Source organism: Cyanistes caeruleus, chromosome 13 (assembly GCF_971803275.1).
Source record: "Cyanistes caeruleus chromosome 13, bCyaCae1.hap1.1, whole genome shotgun sequence".
Lineage (NCBI taxonomy): Eukaryota > Metazoa > Chordata > Aves > Passeriformes > Paridae > Cyanistes > Cyanistes caeruleus.
Window position 1 is genome coordinate 20,351,902 of NC_141713.1, and position 20,187 is coordinate 20,372,088.

The 20,187-nt window shown below is 41.4% G+C and overlaps 1 protein-coding gene across 3 annotated transcripts; it reads right to left on the reverse strand.

Annotated features, from left to right (window-relative positions):
• Positions 1 to 769: 769 nt before the first annotated feature.
• LACTB (lactamase beta) lies at positions 770 to 20,146 on the reverse strand. Of its 3 annotated transcripts, XM_086848840.1 has the most exons (7): positions 11,977 to 12,235; positions 10,942 to 11,008; positions 9,062 to 9,252; positions 8,379 to 8,724; positions 6,950 to 7,115; positions 4,591 to 4,681; positions 3,768 to 4,502 (listed from the first exon to the last, which is right to left on the reverse strand). In XM_086848840.1, the coding sequence occupies exons 1-7, from the start codon at positions 12,223 to 12,225 to the stop codon at positions 4,473 to 4,475; spliced, it is 1,140 nt and encodes a 379-aa protein (XP_086704966.1). In that variant the 5' UTR covers positions 12,226 to 12,235; the 3' UTR covers positions 3,768 to 4,472. The 3 variants fall into 3 exon arrangements, with proteins under 3 accessions (XP_086704965.1, XP_023790149.2, XP_086704966.1); XM_086848839.1 differs by lacking the exon at positions 11,977 to 12,235 and adding an exon at positions 20,013 to 20,146 and having other exon boundaries at positions 770 to 4,681; XM_023934381.2 differs by having other exon boundaries at positions 770 to 4,681.
• Between the last annotated feature and the right edge of the window lie 41 nt (positions 20,147 to 20,187).

Genomic DNA, 20,187 nt, shown 5'->3' on the forward strand with positions numbered 1-20,187 from the left:
CGGAAGGACCCTTTTCGCCCTCTTTCCTCTGTATTTTACTTTTCCTTTGTCCCATTATAAAAAAATTCCTTACCTTTCCTGCGTTGTGTTCCTTCTTTTCCTTTTGCCAGAAAAATCAAAGTTTCTTGCCAATACTCACCACTCAGTTAGCTGTACTGGGGACTCTTGTATTCCGCACTCGATTTTCCTGCTGGACCTCTACCTAGGACCGTTGACTGAAAGGGTTTACTTATTCCCGAGCTCGACAGGACGTCCTCTTCCCCTTTCAGCCTCCTGTGATCAGTCCCCCAGGACCTCCTTCGTCCCGGGTTTTTACAACCGTGTAAAGAGAGACCTTTCTCACCCCGAATCGCTTCCTTCTCGGCCGGCCAATTCCCTCGCGGGAGGATGGAACCGCGACCTTGAAGTCTGCACTCACTTCGTGATCAGATCACGTCTCACACAATCGCCCAATCACCAGCTCAACCTCACAATACTTACAGCTATTTTCCTGCGAGGGTGTCTTCGTGCACAGATGACTTTTTACGAGCTACCAAGCCGCGGCTTTCTTGAAGGCTCCGCGCCTTCCCGAGCTCTCTGGATCCTTTCTCCCTTTTTATTGTGGTTTTACCTTAGCCTAAATTTGGTTCGGATATAGGAATGTGCTGCGGAGGTTCTCGGCTCACCAGGCCGCTAAAATCAGCGGGGGTACCCGTCCTGGGTAGCGAGATTCTCCTGCAATTTCTCCTATCTGAGTCACGGCACCAATCTGTTATAAATGCAAAGGCAATTTCGGGTTATATAAAAGAGAAAATTTATTATCAAACAATAATAAATTCGAACAACAAGAAAAAACTACAATAAAATAAGCAGCGCAGCGCTGGGTGGACAGGGTCTATACGCAAGGTATAGGTGCTCCCAAATCCACGCCTGAGAGTCCTTTGGCCTGGGTTTTTATAGGAAGTTTGTGTCCCGAGGCCAAATTCCAAGCAGGCACCCTTTGTTAAGAGGTTCTTGATTGTTCGAAGAATAGATTTCCTGGCACTGGAGAATAGGGTCAATAGACGTTGGGCAGAGGCTCCTCATATGTAAAGAGGTCCAGGATGTCTTTTTGATATCATTTTGGTCCGGGCCATTAGGGTGGAGTGGTGGAACCCATCCTGGAGCCGATGGCTATCTCGGCTGGCTCCTCTTCCTTTGTCTAGTTTTTCCATTTCCCCAACACAGGCGGGCAGGGCGGAGGTGCTCGGGCTCGGCGATATCTCGTCCGGGCCCGTTCCTTTGTTTGTTTGATGGCCCGTGTCCTGCCCACTCTTTCTGGGCTGATGTGCCTGCTTGTGATTGTTATCTGGGTACTTGGCTGCAATCTGTTGCCTTTCGGAGGAGAATCACGACCAGATCCGGAGAAGGACTTATTCCCATTATATGTTATATTTTTATGACATCACAATCACATATATATTTTAATTATACCTTTACGAATTTTTACTCATAGATTAATTTATTACACTAAACATATCCTTTCTAACTAAAACAGAGTCTTTGTCCATCATTGTTGGGTATTGATACTAGATCATATCCATACTTTTTGTAAATCAAGACAAAAGAAAAGACTTCAGAAGAAGAGGAGATAATTTATTGCCTGACCAATGAAAGTTAATTCAGAAGTATTCTCTCTGTTGTTTTCATTAATTGGATATTCTTGAGATAAAGACAATACATTATTAATGAATAAAAAAGAGAAATTTTGGTGAGTGGGCCAGAAACTCCAAGCAAATAATTTTTAAGGTACAACAATGATTGTAATTATGAAGAGTATACTAAACTAATCTTACTAGCTCCAATTTAAAATGTAGGTAAAACACTGACTCCTCAAAATACTAAATTTCCCAGTTTCTTGGTTTTGGGTAATAAATATTACCATAGGCATAGTGGAAACAGAGATGGAAGCATGATGTAGCATCACAGGGCAGGTAACAACTATGATGATAATACTAAAAGCATGGTTGTCTTCTGCTAGATGCTATCCAAGACATCTTGCTCCTTAAATTCAGAGAAGCAGAGCTGCTAAGCAGTGTAGAAAAGGAAGTAGTGAAACCTTTCCTGAAAGATACTTCTGTTTTGTCTCAGCCTGGAAATACTGTCTAATGTAACTGCAGGGCAAGTGAGGTGGGGGTAAATCTTTGAGATTCAAATCAATTCAATTGAAATTCAAGATCACAAAGATCTTCAATGCCATTGTGAAATATGTAAAATGAACACTTCAGATGCTACTTTATTCCCATCATAAAACTGAAGATTAGAAAATCTCACACCTCTAGTCTCACATCCAACTCTGGGCCCCTCACTTCAAGAAAGACATTGAGGAGCTGGAACATGCAGAGAAAGGCAGTGGACATTCTGCCTTCTCTGGGGGAAGGGTCTGGAGCACAAATCTGATGAGGAGAAGCTGAAGGAGCTGGGAGTGTTAACCCTGGAGAAAAGGAGGCTCAGGGGTTACCTTATCACTCTCTACAGCTCCCTGGAGAGCTGGAGCTGAAACAGAAATTAAGAATTTAAAAAAAAAAAAAAAAAAAAAAAAAAGCTTAACTAAAAGGGGTGTCTGACAAAAACCAGACCCTGACACCCTAATCCACAAGAAGAGGAAAAAGAGTCAGACTGCAAGATGAGATAAGGAGCTGGAATACACAAGCAAGATGCAAAGACAAAGGCACCACAGGATAAAGGAGATTCCTCGAACCCTAAGCCAGAAGAAACGGATTTAAAGTCCCAAAAAAAAAACAAAGCGACCTAAGGACTGAAAGGGGCACGGGGCTAATTGTAATATGAAGTGAAGACAGGTGGGGTTAGGAAATTAATATGTATTAGGCATATCGTGTAAACCTGGTCTGTAAAGGATAAAAAGGGAAAACCCAGTCAAAAAGGTGTGCATGCTTTTTGGAGGAGATATCCCCATGCACCTCAGCGCTGAATAAATTCATACCTGCTCTTATAACTACTCTGCGAGTTATAAGGTTCCTTTTATTCTGCACTTCAGAGCCAGGGGAGTTTGACATCTTTTCACAGAGAACAAGTGAATGGACAAGAGGACATGGCCTCAAGCTGTACCAGGTGAGGTTCAGGTTGTACAACAGGAAAAATTTCTTCACAGAAAGGGTGGTCAGGCATTGGAAGGAGTTCCCAGGGAGGTGGAGGTGTCCCCATCTCTGGATGCAGCACTTAAAGCTATGCTGCAGACACCGTAGCTGTGTTCCACTGGTGAGACTTTGACTCCTGACTTCAAGAATGGGCTTTAAGTTGTATTGAGCTATTTGACTTCCTAATTCCTGTTTACAAGGGAATATCTACACTACGGAATACAGTGTTGTTTCTGGCTACCAAGTTAGCATGTAGATCACTCAAATGGGACAGTTTGACAGCTTGCCACGCTGTGCTATTTGGGTGGGTTTGACTCTAGAAATAATACCTTTATTGCACAGCAAACTAGTTTCACACATTCTCTGTGTCCAATAAAAATGGATGACAGAACATCTAAATTACAAAGAGTTTCACTTACATTGGCTCTAGATTCATTCTTTTCTAGCTCTTAATCCACAGCTCTGATAAAAGCCTGCTTCTGGTTTAAGTCTGCGTTTTGGAGGTAGCTTCAAGGTTTGGGTTTTGTTGTTTTTTTAAGCAAAGAAGGGAAGTGGTAGGTGAAAACAAAAAGTAATGGTGACACATTTTTTTCTTCAGAAAGTAATACTGAATAGTTTTGGCAGACTGGAACTGTGCGAGTAATCAAGATGTGAAATTTTTCAAAAGTTTAATGTTCAAGGTAGATGATTTGTACTTAGTGCAAAAAAAAAAACCAAACAATTTTTTTAATCCTGGCCAAGTGTTTCACTAGTTGATAAAAATAACCTGCTAATATAATAATGTTTTATGCAGGTACTACAGAAAGTCACCTTTGACTGTTACATTCTCATTTTCTGTGAGTTAAGAACTTCCCTGAGAGATTAATTCCAGTTACACGTAAGTTTAGCACCACTAGCAAAAGTTAATTAAGTGATTTTTTTTTTTATGCTTTTTCTTCCCATATTCTTAGGAACTTGAAGTCAAATTACACCCTTCTCCCTTTGTTTTTCAGTACATTGAGTTCAGTCACATACATCTCTTTTAGTCCATATATTGTGCCCGTTTTTCTTTATCAAATTCCCTTGCAATCTTTAAGGCAGTGCTGTTGAGCGAAACCGACTGCATATTACAGATAATAGTGACAATGACTCCTCTTGGGGGTGCTACTGGCCAAGTACCCAGAGCTTCAGTATCCAGCTCTTCAGGCAGAATGAGGAGGACACTGCTGGCCCCCACGGCCCCCCCAGTATGGGATGCATAGTGTCTCTGCTGTCTGCAGCAGCCATACTGTTGGTTTTTCTCTACCACAGCCCAAGCCATGGCATATTTACCATCCCTGTCCCACGACACTTCTGTTTTTGGCACTGGGGTCCACATCATTGCAACCGTGCCTGGCTTGAGGTACCCTGGAAGAAGTTTGCAATTCCTGTTTTTAAATTGTCCGGCTTGATAACTGTACAACAAGGCATTTCCAAATTTCAGGAGGTCACCTACTGAAGACAGAAAGCCACCACCAGCCCACTTGTAAGAGTTGTCCACATACGGTGCATTTACCAGCCGTCCCTTTTTGTTGTAAACGTAACACCTAAAAATTCAAGAAAATTCATCTTGTCATTCTCATGTACTATGCACAATGATTTTAAGCTACCCTACCTTAAAAGAGCAGACAGAGCAAGTATTAGCTTGTTCTTGCAACCATTTAGGGGTTTTTTAATATATATTTTTAAAATATATTTATTGCAAAAAAAGAAAAATCAACAAGTAATTTAGACAGAAAAACAAAAATTAAGGTGACTTCTTAGGTTAGAAGCTTAACTTCAAGAAAAGTACTAATCCTTCTGCTTAGTCTTAGGATATACTAAGAATAAAGACAATATACAAATAAGAGATGGGACAGAAATAGATCAGCCAACACAGATTTTTTCTTAATCCCTATACTAGATATGAAGTGTTTTAAAGAACAAGGAATTCTACAGCTGAAGCTTAGGTGACTGCTCTCAGACAGTAGTTTCCATTTATGGCTGATTTCCCCCCAGTGCCCCATTATGGCTGCCATGCTGTACAACAAAGCAAGAAGCATTAAAGTCTTGCATAACACAAATTAGAAACTGCCAACCAGAGCTGCAGAATAAACTGTCAGGTGCAATACAACAGAAATGCAGAACAAATTATACTTTTGAAAGAAACAGTCCAATCATGACTTGACTGATTTCATACAACATGTGAAAAGGACTTGTTGAATAAGTATATAGCCCAAGGAATTTCAACCTTTAATATTTAGACCAAATAAGGTCCATGTGCTACTTGGAGAGTTATGAAATGGAAAAACCCTACTCAGATTGCACTTGTATTTGAAAGCCTTTTAGCAAACTTCTGAATAACTTGTAACACTGAAAGTCAGAGCTTGAAACAAAGGAAGAATGATGAATCCAGATCCAGGATGCAAGACTACCGTCAACTCTGACAGTGAGTTAGTATCTTGTCCCCATAATGAGTGTTTTGATCACAAAAAACCCTGTTACAAAGACATTGACTTAAACCTCTAAAAGATCTGGAACATGGATTTTTAAGCATTTTCTTATTAAATAAATATAGTATACCCAAACCATTAAACAAACCTTAATGCATCAATACATTCTATTTTGAGGCATCAAACTCCAATTTGTAGAAGCAAACCCATCAGTGTCTCAGTTTTGCTTAACAGTAAGTACCTATAAAAAGACTCCCAGAACAGCATCTGTCCAAATTCTTTGATCCCTCCCATATTTCAGTTTATAAAAAGGATGAACATACACATGTTCTAAAAAACCTTGACTGTACAGGGTTCATAATTTATGAGAACATCACTATCATCGAGATAAGCCTCTGAGCCTACAGCCAGAGAGCCTCTGAAATTTTGCAAGCAAACTAAACACCGGAACAAAGCATCTCAGAATAGATCAGTAAAGCTGTGCACACACTTTCAATATATACTTGTACTTAGTATAAACCTCAGCTTCAACATGTTCAGTATTCTTTGAGAGCATTTTAGAAACCAAACTTTTTAAGTCTGACTCTCATTTTCAGTTGAGACTGTTACTAGAATCTGTTTTGTCATTCAACAAATGAATTCTTGTCCCACACCAAAATTTAACCAGGGAGTCAATAATCAATTTCTAAGCCCAGACAGGAAAGTCGATAAAATAAGACAAGAAACTCTAGCCTAATTCCCTATATTGGAATGGGTTATCCAGTTACATAAATTTCCCTCAGCTTGTTGTTTTGTGGGCATCTTTTGCTTTCTTTGTGTAGGAGTAAGGGGGGCAGGGCGAGTTTTGGGGTTTTCTTCCTATGTTAAATTAATTTAAAATTCAATTGGTATTAAACAGAACTTTAATTCTGGTCAAGATTCATACTGAAATTTGATTTATGATTACCTTGTGTTACTGTGAGACTACTACAATTCCATGGAACCCTTTAAATGCCAGTATATTAAGCAAATTAAGGTAACTATATATTCCAACATAATCTAGTTACTCCTTATTTTATTTGCATTTATGTGCTTACTTGTACCCAAAGTAAATGTAAACTTTGAAGTCACTCCTATTACTTCCCATGCCTCCCATATTCACACTTAGAACAAGAAATACTTATTTCTTATTCTGTAATTTTACATGCTAATTACTGAACCTATACCATGGCCCTGGAACCAGCTACATGAATAATGTTGAGGTAACACAGCACTTCATTCAAATGTTGTTCATTCAAATTCTGGGAAAAGAAAAATCACACATTCTTAATTCAGCTGTCCTAATTAAAATAGAAAGGGCAAGAAAGTTGTTGTGGAAAAATTAAGAGTTCCACCCCTGTTTACCTTGCTCGGTTATATATCATTGCTTCATTGTCATCCAGGACAGTTGACAGCATATCCAAATCACGAAACATTTTCAGCATATAATCTGTAAATTTTTGTCCTGAAGCTCTCTCCACAACAGCACTTAAGAGAGTAAAGCCATACGTTGAGTACAAGAACTGGCTACCTTGAAGAAACAGTGAGAAAGGGAAAAAAACCCACATTAATTGCATGATGCTTAAATGGAATCATATGTGCAAATAAAACTATATATAGCAATTAATAATCAACTATTGTTGATCCTAGCCTAGGAAATTCTCTACTGCAGCAAACACAGATCCTGGTAAGAGAACAGCACTAAAACCTTCCAGGGATCTCTGTGCACAGTCAAGTTTCATGCCAAGATGTCAACACTGAAATTTAACATCCTTTCCCATGAGATTTACCACATCGTGTCTAACATGTCTGGATTTGGAAAGCTGACACAAGCCATAAAATTACTGCTTAAAAGATGCTCAGCTATGTAACTTGTTTGTGTGTCCATACCCTGGAGAAGGGAAAACAACAAAGTATTCACATTCATCACTTTTAGCACAGTGTTTCTAGTTCTAGAATATCCCAAAAGATTATATGAACACAAGCATGCATATTATTTAAGACAATAGAATTTATTTACAAAACAATGTTTCATTTTTAAAAAATCTCATCGTTATGCTAATGCCTTCTATGAAACATTTACATACTGAGCAACTGCTAAAGTGCCTACAGTTGAGACATCTCTTACTTGAAGTGGTTCCTAGAGCTCTCCAAGATGGTGAGTGTTCAACTTCTCCCTCTTCCTATCCCTCTCCCCTTAAATGCACATTATTTACTGTTTATCAGCAATGCGTATGATTTACCTTAACCTAACTCATTTAAAACTTACACCCAAAGATCCTCGAAGTCCTCTCTAGACCTAATTTAAATAATCCAAATAATAAATTATTTCAGTAATTCTGTGATTCTGTGTTTTTCCTGTAGATTTTTTTAGGTCTGATTTAGTGTCTCAGTAAAATTTTTGCTTTTGGTTCCTATCTAGAACATGACTACAGCAAGTTGGTATCAGCTTACAAAATGCTTTGTAGATACAAATTTGTTACCAGAATTACATTCTGCTTGAGCATTTATAAATCCACTAACTGGTGTGTTTCAGAGCACTTACTGCTCCTGGGAGAAACGTCTTATACATAAATATTACATGACCAGATGCTTCGTGCAGAACAGACCAAATACTTCTCTGCTGAGCTTTTAATGAGGCATGTGGAGGAAAAAAAAAGGGAGGGAAGCAGAACAAACCAAAACCTCCACACAAACTCTTCTCTGGACTCTACTACCATCATTACACGTAAAACTATTTGGAACAAAACTCTCACCAAAAGAGCATATTTTGTCTGCATTAATAGGAACTCACCTGGTTTAAAGAATAAAGGATCATTTTTAAATATCTTCAGTGATTCAATCACACTTTCAAATTTTTCCTTCAAATAATACTCTTCCTGTTCAAATTCCTTGTTGATCCTGCCAGGCTTTGAATGCTGGATTTTTGTCTCACTATTATGTTCTTTCTTCTGTTTGACACAATCAGTTTTTTCAATCCCTTTACCTTCTTTTTCTTTTTGTTCTTTATCCTGACAGGATTTTGTTAGCTTAAGTTCTCTGTTTGCCTTTTCCTTTTCTTCTTTAACTTTTGTAATATCTTTTTCATAGTGACGAATCCCACTCATGTGTGAAACTAACAGTCTTGTGGTAATAGTGACCTAGGTAGACAGAACTACGTGAGCTCTCTTCACTAAAAGAAAAGCACTAAATCACCAAAAAAGTAAAATTCACCATGACAAAGAACAGACAAAGGTGTAAGACCTTTTAAATATCATCTATTAAACACAGTATTAAAAAAAAAAAGTATGTGTGTGCACACTACACACTTGATATAAAGTGAAGATCCAAATATGCTTTTTTGAGCAGGAAACATCAGTCCTTGTCTAAATGTTTTTGAGTGTTTTGTAGGTCCAGATCAGGCACCTGTACACAGATAGCTATGCAGTGACAGGAACAAAAATAAAAAAAACCTCTTATCAGCAAACAATTACATACCTTTTCACCCTCATAGACCTTTTCTGGAAATTCAGGGACATATTTCTGCACTGGAGCATCTAAATCTAGTTTCCCCTCTTCCCACAATTTAGCAACAGCCATCATTGTAAGACATTTGCTGATACTGGCGATGCGCATGATGGTCTCTGGCTTACACACCACACGGTTCTCTACATCAGCATAGCCCAAACCTTTAAGGAAATAAAAACACTCTGGTAAATCCTTTGCACAGGGTCATGCTGAATTAATTATATGCAATGAATTAGATTTACTGGACCTTTAAAATATTTTTCTCCAGCTAAACTGGGACACAAAGCATTGGACTATCCCAGCCCCTGCTTCAATTCAGTTAATAATATTTTACTGTAGTAACAGCAGTTAATCACAGACCATTGGATTAGACAATGGCATCCCAAGTTGCTGATTAAGACTACAACAAACATGATAAATGAGATTAAAGACAAAATTCACACTCCTTAGGTTAAATTTTCAGTGTAGTAAACCCAAAGAGACCAAAACCTAGACCATGAAATAATTGACCAGAAACATTCCTTTTATTGTTCTGAATTAATGGCTGAAGCAGAAAGGGTCTTATTTTACCAATACAGAAACTGAGGGAGGAAATCACTCACAAATTCATACTAATTACGGAACTGTAGGTTTCACAAAACTGAGGTGTTACTATGTTTCAACATCACTCAGCATGACTTCCATTAAAATACAGCTTAACAGTCTCTGTAACAGTGTTTTCCTATGTAACCAACCCACAAGCCTGGTAGCAAGAACTGGGTTAATAAGGCATTATCAAGCTGCCAAACTAGTCTTCAGTTTGAGCCAGGTTTGAAGAAAGTGCAAGTGATGTTGCAGCATAAAAGCAAGAAAATGCAGCAAGGACATAATTGCAGTTTTCAGTACAAGAAAGGCCTGCAAGCAACGCGCCTCTGTCTATATAAAACTGCAGTATAACAGAGAACTGCTCAAGGAAAACCCCAAACCTTGGCAAAGTACAAGAAATAAAGCAGATGACATGCCATTTGCCCAAGACCCTTTCTCTTATATAACTGCTACTCAAGAACCTGATGCTTGTTAATGCAGGTGCTTTTCTCCCCGGTGAAAACACCTTCCAAACCTCACACAGTTCCCATCATCTAGAAAACAGGTTTAGTACTGTGGTCACTGAATACATGCAACTTACACCTGTTCCTACTTTGCCCCCCATGGAGAAAAGAGGAGACCCAAACAACCCAGAACTGGTCTTTTTGAAACTCATGAAGATTTTTCTGAGAACAGATACACATTTTGATAGGTTTTTTATGAACATCAAATGTCCACATGATATGAGAAGTACTAACAGACTCTACTTAAAACTAAACTGTGTGACCAGAAAAATCAATTGCAGTTTCTGGAAGGATAACACCTGTTAAATCTCAGTACCTTCCCAGTAAAATTACACCTCAGCCCACAAACAGGTCACCAAATGTGAGCCGTTATTCCTTTGACTACTAAGGAAGTTTCTGTGGGGAGAACAGTTCTTTACCTCCTACATGCAGGGCTATCAGACCACTGTACAGCTATATGCCCAAAGTACATTCAAAGGCTAATCTGAAAAATTAGTGGAAGAAAGGTTCTCCAGTCTAACTGTTGAGACATACTAGCATATTCAGGAAGTTAACAAATTATCAATTCCTGGAAACTATTGAAGTTTCCCAAGGAAAGTATCATTTGATACTACATAAACACACATTTCTGGTTACTGTCCAGAGACAGTATGGATGGGATATCAAGCAGATGAAATCCCAGATTAGCCTGTTGAATTGGTCATTTTTAAAATGTTCATCAGTTCTTGACAGTATACACAACTACTACTCCCACATACTAACCTTCTGACCAGACTTCCTTTCCATCTACAGAAACTCCAACTAATATACCTGGGATTCCTGCTTCGTCCTGCCAAAAAAAAAAAAAAAAAAAAAAAAAAAAGAAAAAAGGCATAAGAGATTTAGAAATATCTTTACAATTAAACACCTCCTCCCAGGAGGTTCAGGCCCTTGAACTGAAAAAGCTATAAAAACCCTACAAATAAACCTGGGCATTGTTGTCAAATTATAGTTGAAATTTGAAATTTTGTTATGTACCAGTTTGGTTCTGGTACAAACTGCTTTTGCAAAGGTGACATTTTAACTCAGCTGTTGGGGAAAAATATACCTAAGAAAAATAGCAAGGTAATATTTTTGCTTTAATAATTCAATTAAATTGCTGAACGGAATATGCAAGAGAAATAAAACATGGCACAGTTAATACGCAACCTGCAAATTGCATCACCAACTGGCAGGCAAGATTTCAAAGAAGCTTCAGCTGGATTTTCAAAGTAACTACTACGTGCTTTTAAAACACAGTCACAGAATATCCTGTGTTGGAAGGGACCCACAAGGATCTTAGAAGCCAACTCCTGGCCCTGCATAGGAGAACTCCAGGAATCCCCCCCTGTGCCTGAGAGCGTTTCTCAAACGCTCCTTGAGCTCTGTCAGCCTTGTGAGCCATAGTCACTTCCCTGGGGAGCCTGCTCTGTGCCTGACCACCCTCTCAGTAGAAGCCTTCTCTTAATATCCACCTAAACTTCTCCTGACAAAATTTCCTGGCATTGCCTAGTCACAGAACGCAGGGTTCAGTGCCTGCTCCTCCGCTTCCCCTCATGAGAAAGCTGCAGTCCGCAGTGAGGTCTCCTCTCCTCCAGGCTGAATAAAGTGCCCTCGGCCGCTTCTCCTATGGTTCTTGCCTCTCCTTCCTACAGCTTTTAAGGCCTCCCCGTTGTTCTCAGATGCCCCATACTGTGCCACACTCCCACAGACCACTGTATCAAGCTGGCCTAAGCTGCGCCGGCACCGATAGACTTCAGCCGTCCCCCCGCTCAGCACCTTGATCCTCCGAACCAGGTCCCTGCTCCTCTCCACGGCCGCGCCGAAGCCCCGCGGGGTCGGCGGCTGCTTCTCCTCTCGCCCGTTCTCTGACTCCCCTCCCGCCGGCGCCGCCCGAAGCCCCAGCGCCAGCCCCAGAGCCAGCCCCCAGCCCCAGGGCCGCGCCCCGGCCCCGTCGCCCTCTCTGCGGGGCGCGGGGAGCCGCCCGAGAGCCGCCGCCCGCCGCAAGGCCCGCACCAGGCCCGACATGGCCGGGGCGGACAAGGCACCGCCGGGCCACAGGCACCGCCTCGCCGGGCCGAGCCCCGAGCGCATCGAGCGCCGCCGCCTTAGGAGCGGTGCCGCTGCAGCGGCGGGAGCGGGGCAGCGGCGGGACAAGCCCCGGGCAGCGGCGGGAGCGGGGCAGTGCAGCTCGCCCGTGTTCACCAAGGGCTGCAAATGGGTTCGCTCCGCGCAGCGGGACTCGCCGCACTCGGGCCGCTCCCCTGGGGCTCGGCAGGACTGGCCGGCCAGGGCGATGAACAGAATCACAGGAAGACCTCTGAGATCAGCGCTAACATCACCTTATCAACTAGACCATGGCACTAAGTGCAACTCCCAGTCTTTCCTTGAATACCTCCAGGGTCTAGATGACTCCAAGACCTTTCTGATCAGCCCATTCCAATGGCTCTCTTTCAGTGAAGCAATTCTTCGTAGTGCCCATCCTAAACCTTCCCCGGCATAGTTTAAGACTTATGTCCTCTCATCCTGTCACTTGTGTGGGAATAAAGTCCTGGTGTAGGGAATTCTAGAGGGCAATAAGGTCTCCCCAGCACCTCCTTTTCTCCAGGATAAACACCCTCGAGCTGCCTCATCAGACTTGTGCTCCAGATCTTTCCCCATCTCCTTCGTCCTTCTTTGGACCCACTCCAGCACCTCAGTGTCCTCATTTTGAGGGGCACAGAACTGGATACAGCACTTGAGAGGTGGCCTCACCAGTGCCAAGTACAGGGGACTTAGAGCTCCTTCCTTTAGTTAAGCACCAAAAGCCACCAGCTGTGTCCACGGTCAGTTACAGGTGGTATTTGGCAAAATGAGTAAAATCCCTGTGAATCCTTCCCGAGGTTTTACTCTTTGAAAATAAAGGTTTTTGAACCACAAGTCCTCTCTGCCAGGTAACTGGAATGCCCAGAGACCCCAGCAGGCCCAGCATCACTCATTCTTCCTCCTGATGAAGGTAAGGTTGCAACTCCTACCAGCACCAATTTGGCTCTGACAAAATAACCTGTTTTTAACCAACACTTTCACTGCACTGATACATAAGAAAAAGAGAAGGTGAAGAATGCTTCAAGCCACAAAATACTTTCTTAACTCTGCACTCCCCAGGAAATGTCTGCAGGATCAAATGAAAAAAGCTTGCTGCTAAACCAGGCAGAAGTACAGCAAGCTAGGCTAACACTCAGATAAAACCTTTTAACTGCAAGATGAGCATATTTAAACTAGGTGTGTCAGGAATTACAGCAGCTGAATCTTCCAGCACTGGCAGTAGTGTCAGGTTTCAGCCTAGAAGAGTGTGGATGGCACAGCTGGCATATGCAGAGTTCTAAAAGGACAGACTCTCCACTTCTGCTTACAAGTATAGCTCACTTTTTTGAGATGCTAACCTAGGGACTTCAATCTTCTTCATGTCCGATGATCTCAAAAAGGGCAGGATTTGGCAGAAAGTCAGGCTAAATAGCTTTCATGTGTGAAGTCAAATGCAGACCAGATGCTACCCTTTCCACTGCAGGCTTTTGTTTCTCATTAGTATTTTCTCAATAGAACTCCATTGCTTATCACAGTACAACTTCATACCAAACCTGTACAAAATGATGTATGTACTTTCTTGTAACTCACATTTTCGCTGTGTTAAAGTGTCTCTGGGAGCATTTTGCAGCAGGATTCTCTGCATTCTCACATTAACCTGCTCAGCACAAACACTCTTTGACATCAAACTTTTGAATGGGTATTGAAGTACAAAACACTCTCTCTCGGTGAGAGACTTCTCCAGGGTCAAGCTGTTCAGGTATAAGCAGTTTATTACATGGGTAAAGAGAGGGAGAGACCCGTGTCTGCCACCAGCCTCGGTGTCCACGCGGTCAGGGTGGGAGAGAGTGTGGGGAGAGCAGGAGAGGTGAGGTTAGAGACGGGGAGGGAGGGATCAAGAGAGCATGAGAGAGATCAGGGAGAACCAGGGAGGCTTATGAGAGAGGGGGACGACAAGAGAGGGGTAAGAGGGGGAAAAACCAAGAGGGTAAGAGTAAGAGAGGGAGAGAGGGAAAAACAAGAGGCAAGAGAGCGGGGAAAACAAGAGGGTAAGGGAGGGAAAAACAAGAGAGAGCATAGCTCCTGTTACAATGCAATACATCTTTTTCTATAGTGACTATTCTAATTCCCAGTAACCAATCACTATGAGATACACCCACTAAATAATTTACATACAGCCTATAAGAATTACTACATTAACATACAGTGTTGCATTTCAACTTCTAAAAGCTTTACAAATTCTTCCCTTGCTTCTTGACCTTTGGACTTTCTATCAGCAGAAGGACATTGTTTCATCAACAGGGATTCTCCTTTAGCTGGCTAGGCTATTGTTCTTTGGTCACATAGTAACTAGTACTCAGCATCTTATGACTCAAAGCAAGCTTTCATTTCTATTTCAATTCCAGGCTTCATATTTTCAGAATTTTCTGCCAAACAATCACATTCATAAGGTTTCCCTGTTTCATCCTCCCCAACAAATGGGCTTGCCATTTTTCTCTGATAGCCTTGAAGAGCTTTGTGCTAAGTTCAGTGGCACAACCTGGCCTATTGCTATCTGTTTTATCATCCTTTAAACTGCTGGGTTTGCTAACTTTCAATTGAGGTATCAGGCTTACACTATTTTGAGGGGTTTTGCTGTAAATATTCCTCTACTCTTTTTCTACTGATAGCAATAGAAAATGAGGACTGTTGGAGTCTGAGATACACAGTGTGTGCCCTTGTTTCTAATACTTAGTTCTAGGATTCAAAGAAACACTGAATTTCATATAACATGAAATTCGTGAGCATGTTTTCATGGTGATACATGAAAACAAATGTTAAAGTTAGATAGAAAAAGCTAAAAGTGTAAGTGTGTAGATTAGAAAGTTTCTTAAATCACTGGGTGAAAAAGTAGTTTAGAGAACAGGAGACAAGATGGAGGATTTAGGGTGTTGTCTCTTGTCCTTCTTCTTTCTTCTTCCTGATGTTCTCCTAGGGGTTTTTTGGGTAGTAGTAAGTGATTGGATAGAAAATACCGTAGTGCAGCACAGAGTCATTGGGTCACTAAGAAAAATAATTGAGTTTGCATCTGTTAAATGGGTAAATGGACATATAAGAGACCTTGAAGAGGATCTTTGTTAGCCATTTTACCCTTTTCTATCATAGTGCACATAGCTCCTTGTACCTTGTAATGCTGATAAGAAAAGAATAAACAACTGAGACTGAACAAGAGAAAACTGCCTCCCTCTCGTCAATCTTCAGTTCAAAGGGAAAAAGAACCCAAACCCAAAAGTCCATAATGAGACATATTTGAGGGCCCCCTAAGGCTTTTCACAACCACAGTAGATGCATTTACATGTCTCACAACACACAAGTGCATCTAGAATGCTCACAGAAATGCCGTGCAATTTTGCCTCTCACGAACCCAGTTGTGAATCATAATAATAACCATAACTCAGGGTGAAGCCACAGACTCAAGGACCCAAACACTCTTAGGAGAGGGCAGGTAGCCAACTTGTTGGGATTTGGCCCACGTGCCACTAAACTTGTCCATTGATTTTGGTCAGAGCTGCAGGAGGGGTGGGGGGGAGGTGGCTTGGGGTACATTTTGCTGGCTTTCCCAGGGAGAATTTCAGCTCTCTGCAGCTCTGGCTGAGTGCTGCATGGAGTTTGGGCTGAGCCAGCTGGGAGCGGAGTTGAGGGGGAGTGCAGGTCACATCCCTGCGAGCTGCCCAAAGGACAGTGTTGGCAGCAGCCCTGTTTTCCCTGCATGTGGAAGCAGCCTCAGTGTTGGCAACACAGGGCAATTTCTATGGGGTTGGAAGGAAATGTGCTGTTTCAAGCTGGGATTGCTGGCTTCTCTGGGTGGGAAAATCTTGACGACTCAGCTGAGTCCTTCCTGAGAATTGCAAGGCTCGTGTCCCTTTGATTCTTGAGACAGGGTTTAAGTAGCTGCCATCAACTCTAGAGAGCATTAAGTGGGTTTGTTCGAGTGGCAGAAATGGTTTCTGTGCTTGGAATAAGGTGTCTTGGGATAAGCAACTCTCCTTTGTGGCAGAATGAACTGGTCTTTTACCTTTTTCTTTCTTTTTCCTTCTAGATTGCGGAGCATTGGAGACCGGTGGCTCTGTGCTGCTGTTTGTTCACCTGTTGTGCTTGGAAGAGACTTGAAATTGCAGGGAAGCTGCGCTTGCCGTAGTGACCGGAGGGAGAAGCACCTTGTCCATCTTGCTGGCCCCTGGCGTGGTCCTTTCCCCTCTGGCTCCTTGATTCCCTCTTGTCCAATCAAGGACAGAAGCCCTCTGTCCTTGCTGTGTGTTCTGCACTCAGCCTTTTTCTCTGTCCTTCTCCGTGGCTCACTCACGTGCCTTTTTTAATTCTGTTTGTCTCCACTGCTCCCCGTGCTGTTGTTTCCCAGTGGATCCTTGTGTCCCCTTCCTTGTCTCTGTTCTTTTTCAATCCCTCTCTGTCTTGCTGCCCATCCCAGGTTTTGGGTTTGGGTGGGGGTTTTGGTTTTTGGTGGTTTTTGTTGGGGTTTTTTTGTGGTTTGTTTTGGGTTTTTTCAGTTTTTTTTTGTGGGGTTCTTTTTTTGGTTTTTTTGTTTTTCTATTTCATCCTACAGCCCATTCTTTTGTTCTTTCTTTTCCTGTGTCCTCTCTGCCACCACTCCCTCTTTCTGCCTCTGGCCTGTGCCTGGGGTTTTGGGGGAGGGATTTCTAGGACCTGCCTCCCTTTCTTGTTGCAGCAGAGCTCCTTTTTGGGAGGGGGTCTAGACCTAGAAGGGCTTCCAATAAAGCAAGGTGCTGCTGTCCAGGGCAGTTGGAGTTGTTTTGTGCCTTCTTTGGGGGTGAGGAGCAAAGGCTGAGGGGGACGGGGTGGAGACTGGGGGGCTCCCGTGTCCCTTGGGGCACGCCGAGGTCCCCATGAGAGGGAGGCACACACTGCGCTGGAGGAGCAAGGTGAGCGGGGAATGGGGAGGGCTCGTGCTGGGTATCCTTCCCCAAAGAGGAGCCCGAGCTGCCAGGAAATTGCCTGGGAGGGCTGGGTGCAGAATCCAAAAACCTCTCGAGTTTTTCTAGTTTTTATGGTAGGTATTGGCAAGGAATAGGAATTGATCTCTCTAAATTCCTTTGGAAAGAAACCCCCTCTCAGTGCACTCCGTTGTTAGGGTTTTGTTATGTCAGGAATGGCTTAGGCTTAAGAAAGTGGGTTTTGTTTTTCCATGTCTTACTTACCTGTAAAATGTGAGTGTATAAAACATATCGGTGCATCAATGAGGTATTAAAATGCACCGAGAGAAATTTCTGTGTCTAAGTTCCATAGAGACTAGCGCATTCTGCACTCGGGGTAGAGTAAGGCTTTATATTTTTGTCATTCTGACGTGTTAGCTAAATGAATGCGTAGAGTTTCCAAGAGAAAGAAATGCAAATTTCAAAAAGCAGAAAATGAGAAAGAGAAATATATAAATACATACATGTAAAAATAGAAGGACCTATAAATAGAAAATATGTCATATAAATAATGTCAATAAATAAACACATCTCAAAGGTAAGTAATATTATGTATGTTATTGTAATATGCTTTGACCTATATTCCATAGAATTAATACAAGAATATATACACAAAATAGAACATAAATAAAAACTGTAAGTTGAAAAGAATTATTTCAATCTAGTTTAAAGCAAAGGCTTGCTTGCTTTCATCTGGGGAGAGGTAGGGCTTTAAAATCAAATGTCCAGTATACAAACATATGTTAAACATATAAAGATATTTAAGTGTTATAAATAGATACAAATAGGATTATATTTAATATATAATATAAATAATAGATGTAAAGTTGTTAATAGAAATATCTTTTAATATAGGATACCTTGTGTGTTCTACCTAGTTCAGTATGGTATATAAATATGAATATACATTTGATAAAAATAGGCACTAAAAGTATTTAAATAACCATTAAAGGTGAAGGGGATTTTTGTTTTTTATTTGATTACAGGCAGGGTTTTTAAATGAATAATCTAGAAATGAAAATATACAAGTCTATAATAAAGAAATAAATGTAGGGGAGCTAGGTAGATATATATAGAGAGATAAAAAATAAATACAAGTAATCCAAATCTAGACAATTAGATTAATATTCAATAGGAAAAATATAAGGATAGATGCTAATATATTTTAATATCTGCTATGCATTATATCTATGTGTATAAATCTAGAAGATCAATACGATAGAAATAGATATTAAAAATACTTAAGTGAAGGGGTTTTTGTTTTTTATTTGGTTAGAAGCAGGGATTTTAAATGAATAATATAGAAAAAAATATACACATCTATAATAAAGAAATAAATATAGGGAGAGATACATATATATAGCCATAAAAAAGAAATAAATACAAGTAATATGAATCTAGACAAGTAAATTAATATTCAGTGTGAAAACTATATAGATAGATGCTAATATAATAAATTATAATATCTATTATGCAATATATCTATGTGTATAGTTTTCGAGGCAGAATCCAAATTTCAGCCACAGCACCTGGAAGAGGAGGCCAGTTCTTTATTGTGGAAAGGAAAGCCCAGCACCCTGGTGTTTCAGGGACGGACAACGGGACAACTAGGGGATGTAGGGGAGGGAATGACTGGCAGGACCTTTCTCCACCCCACCCCTACCCCCACTCCAAGGTGCAGCAGCCCCAGGTGTGACCGGTGAGGACGAGAAGGGGGCAGCTCCTGGCAGAGGCAGTCTTCACAGGGTTATCCGGGCAGACCCATGCAGGGAGCCGCTAGAGGGGCCAACAGGCATCCCCCGGGAGTTCCTCCAGGAACGAGGGTTGTGGCACCCAGCAGGGTCTGGGGGAGCAGCCGGATGCACCCGGGTGGGGAGCGTCACTTTAAGAGAAAGCCGAGGGAAAAGCCGTCCTGCTGAGCGGCAGCACCTGAGCAGGTGGGGAATCATGTGGGGGCCTGGGGGGCGGGGGGAAGCAGTTTTCAACTTTCCCCGTCTACCTCGCCACTCCCTCTCCAGAAAAGGGATGGGTCATTAGGAAAAAAAGGGGTTTAAACTGAGGGAAAAAGCTTCCTTTTCCACAATCACCTGTGTTCGAATTGAAGAGAAATCCACTTCCTCTGCAATTTTGATAGTCTCAACTGGAGGTAACAATGCCTTTTCTGTGCTGTTAGAGGTATTAATTGATAGGGAATCCCCATTTCCTATTTTTTTTCCACTTTAAGTGGAAAGGAAAAACATGGATACTGCTTTTTTTATGGACCTGAATTAAGGGGAAAATGCCCCCTTTCCTATCACCAGAGAGATTTAAAGTGAGGAAAACCACTCTTTTCCCCAATATTTGAGGGATTTAAATTAAAGGGGAGAAGCCATTTATTTACCACTGTATCTGTTTAAGTGGAGATAGATGCTCCATTTCCTCATTTTAAGCATTGCCTTTTCCAGCATTTCAAGGGTTTAAAGCTGCATTTCAGGGCACTTCTACCCAGGCCCCAGCACCAAATATTTCCAATGGGAGCTAGCCCAGCAGGTGTGTAATACTAATTGCATCTGGGAGTATATTCTTTTCCTTATTTTCATTTATAATGTAGAGAGCCCTGATTAGAGGTCCCTATAAGACACCATTCATATCGATATTATTCTTCTCTACCCTAATTAATCACAGGTGGAATGCTACTTAGTAATCACTAAAAAATAATTATGCAAGTCCATAAATTATCCAACTTAGCTGGCAATGCTGCTGAAACACAGTTTTGCTCCTTACCTTTTTTTTTTTCCTTGGCTCCATTGCACTGAGAAATTGTAGAAAAAAAAAAAAATAATAAAAAATTGTCTTTTCCTGAAAAGTTTTCCTCTTCATGGAACTCCTTACCTCAAATTTAACTCAGAGAAACCAAACAGCTACAGTGCCTCTGAGGGCTTTTATAGCCGGTGGGATT

Coding starts and splice junctions, on each gene's coding strand:
- LACTB (XM_023934381.2), bottom strand. CDS start 12,225: ATGTCGGGCCTGGTGCGGGCCTTGCGGCGGGCGGCGGCTCTCGGGCGG. Junction 8,725..9,061: donor AGGTCTATGAGGGTGAAAAG/GTATGTAATTGT, acceptor CTGTCTACCTAG/GTCACTATTACCACAAGACT. Junction 7,116..8,378: donor TCCTTTATTCTTTAAACCAG/GTGAGTTCCTAT, acceptor TGTTTCTTCAAG/GTAGCCAGTTCTTGTACTCA.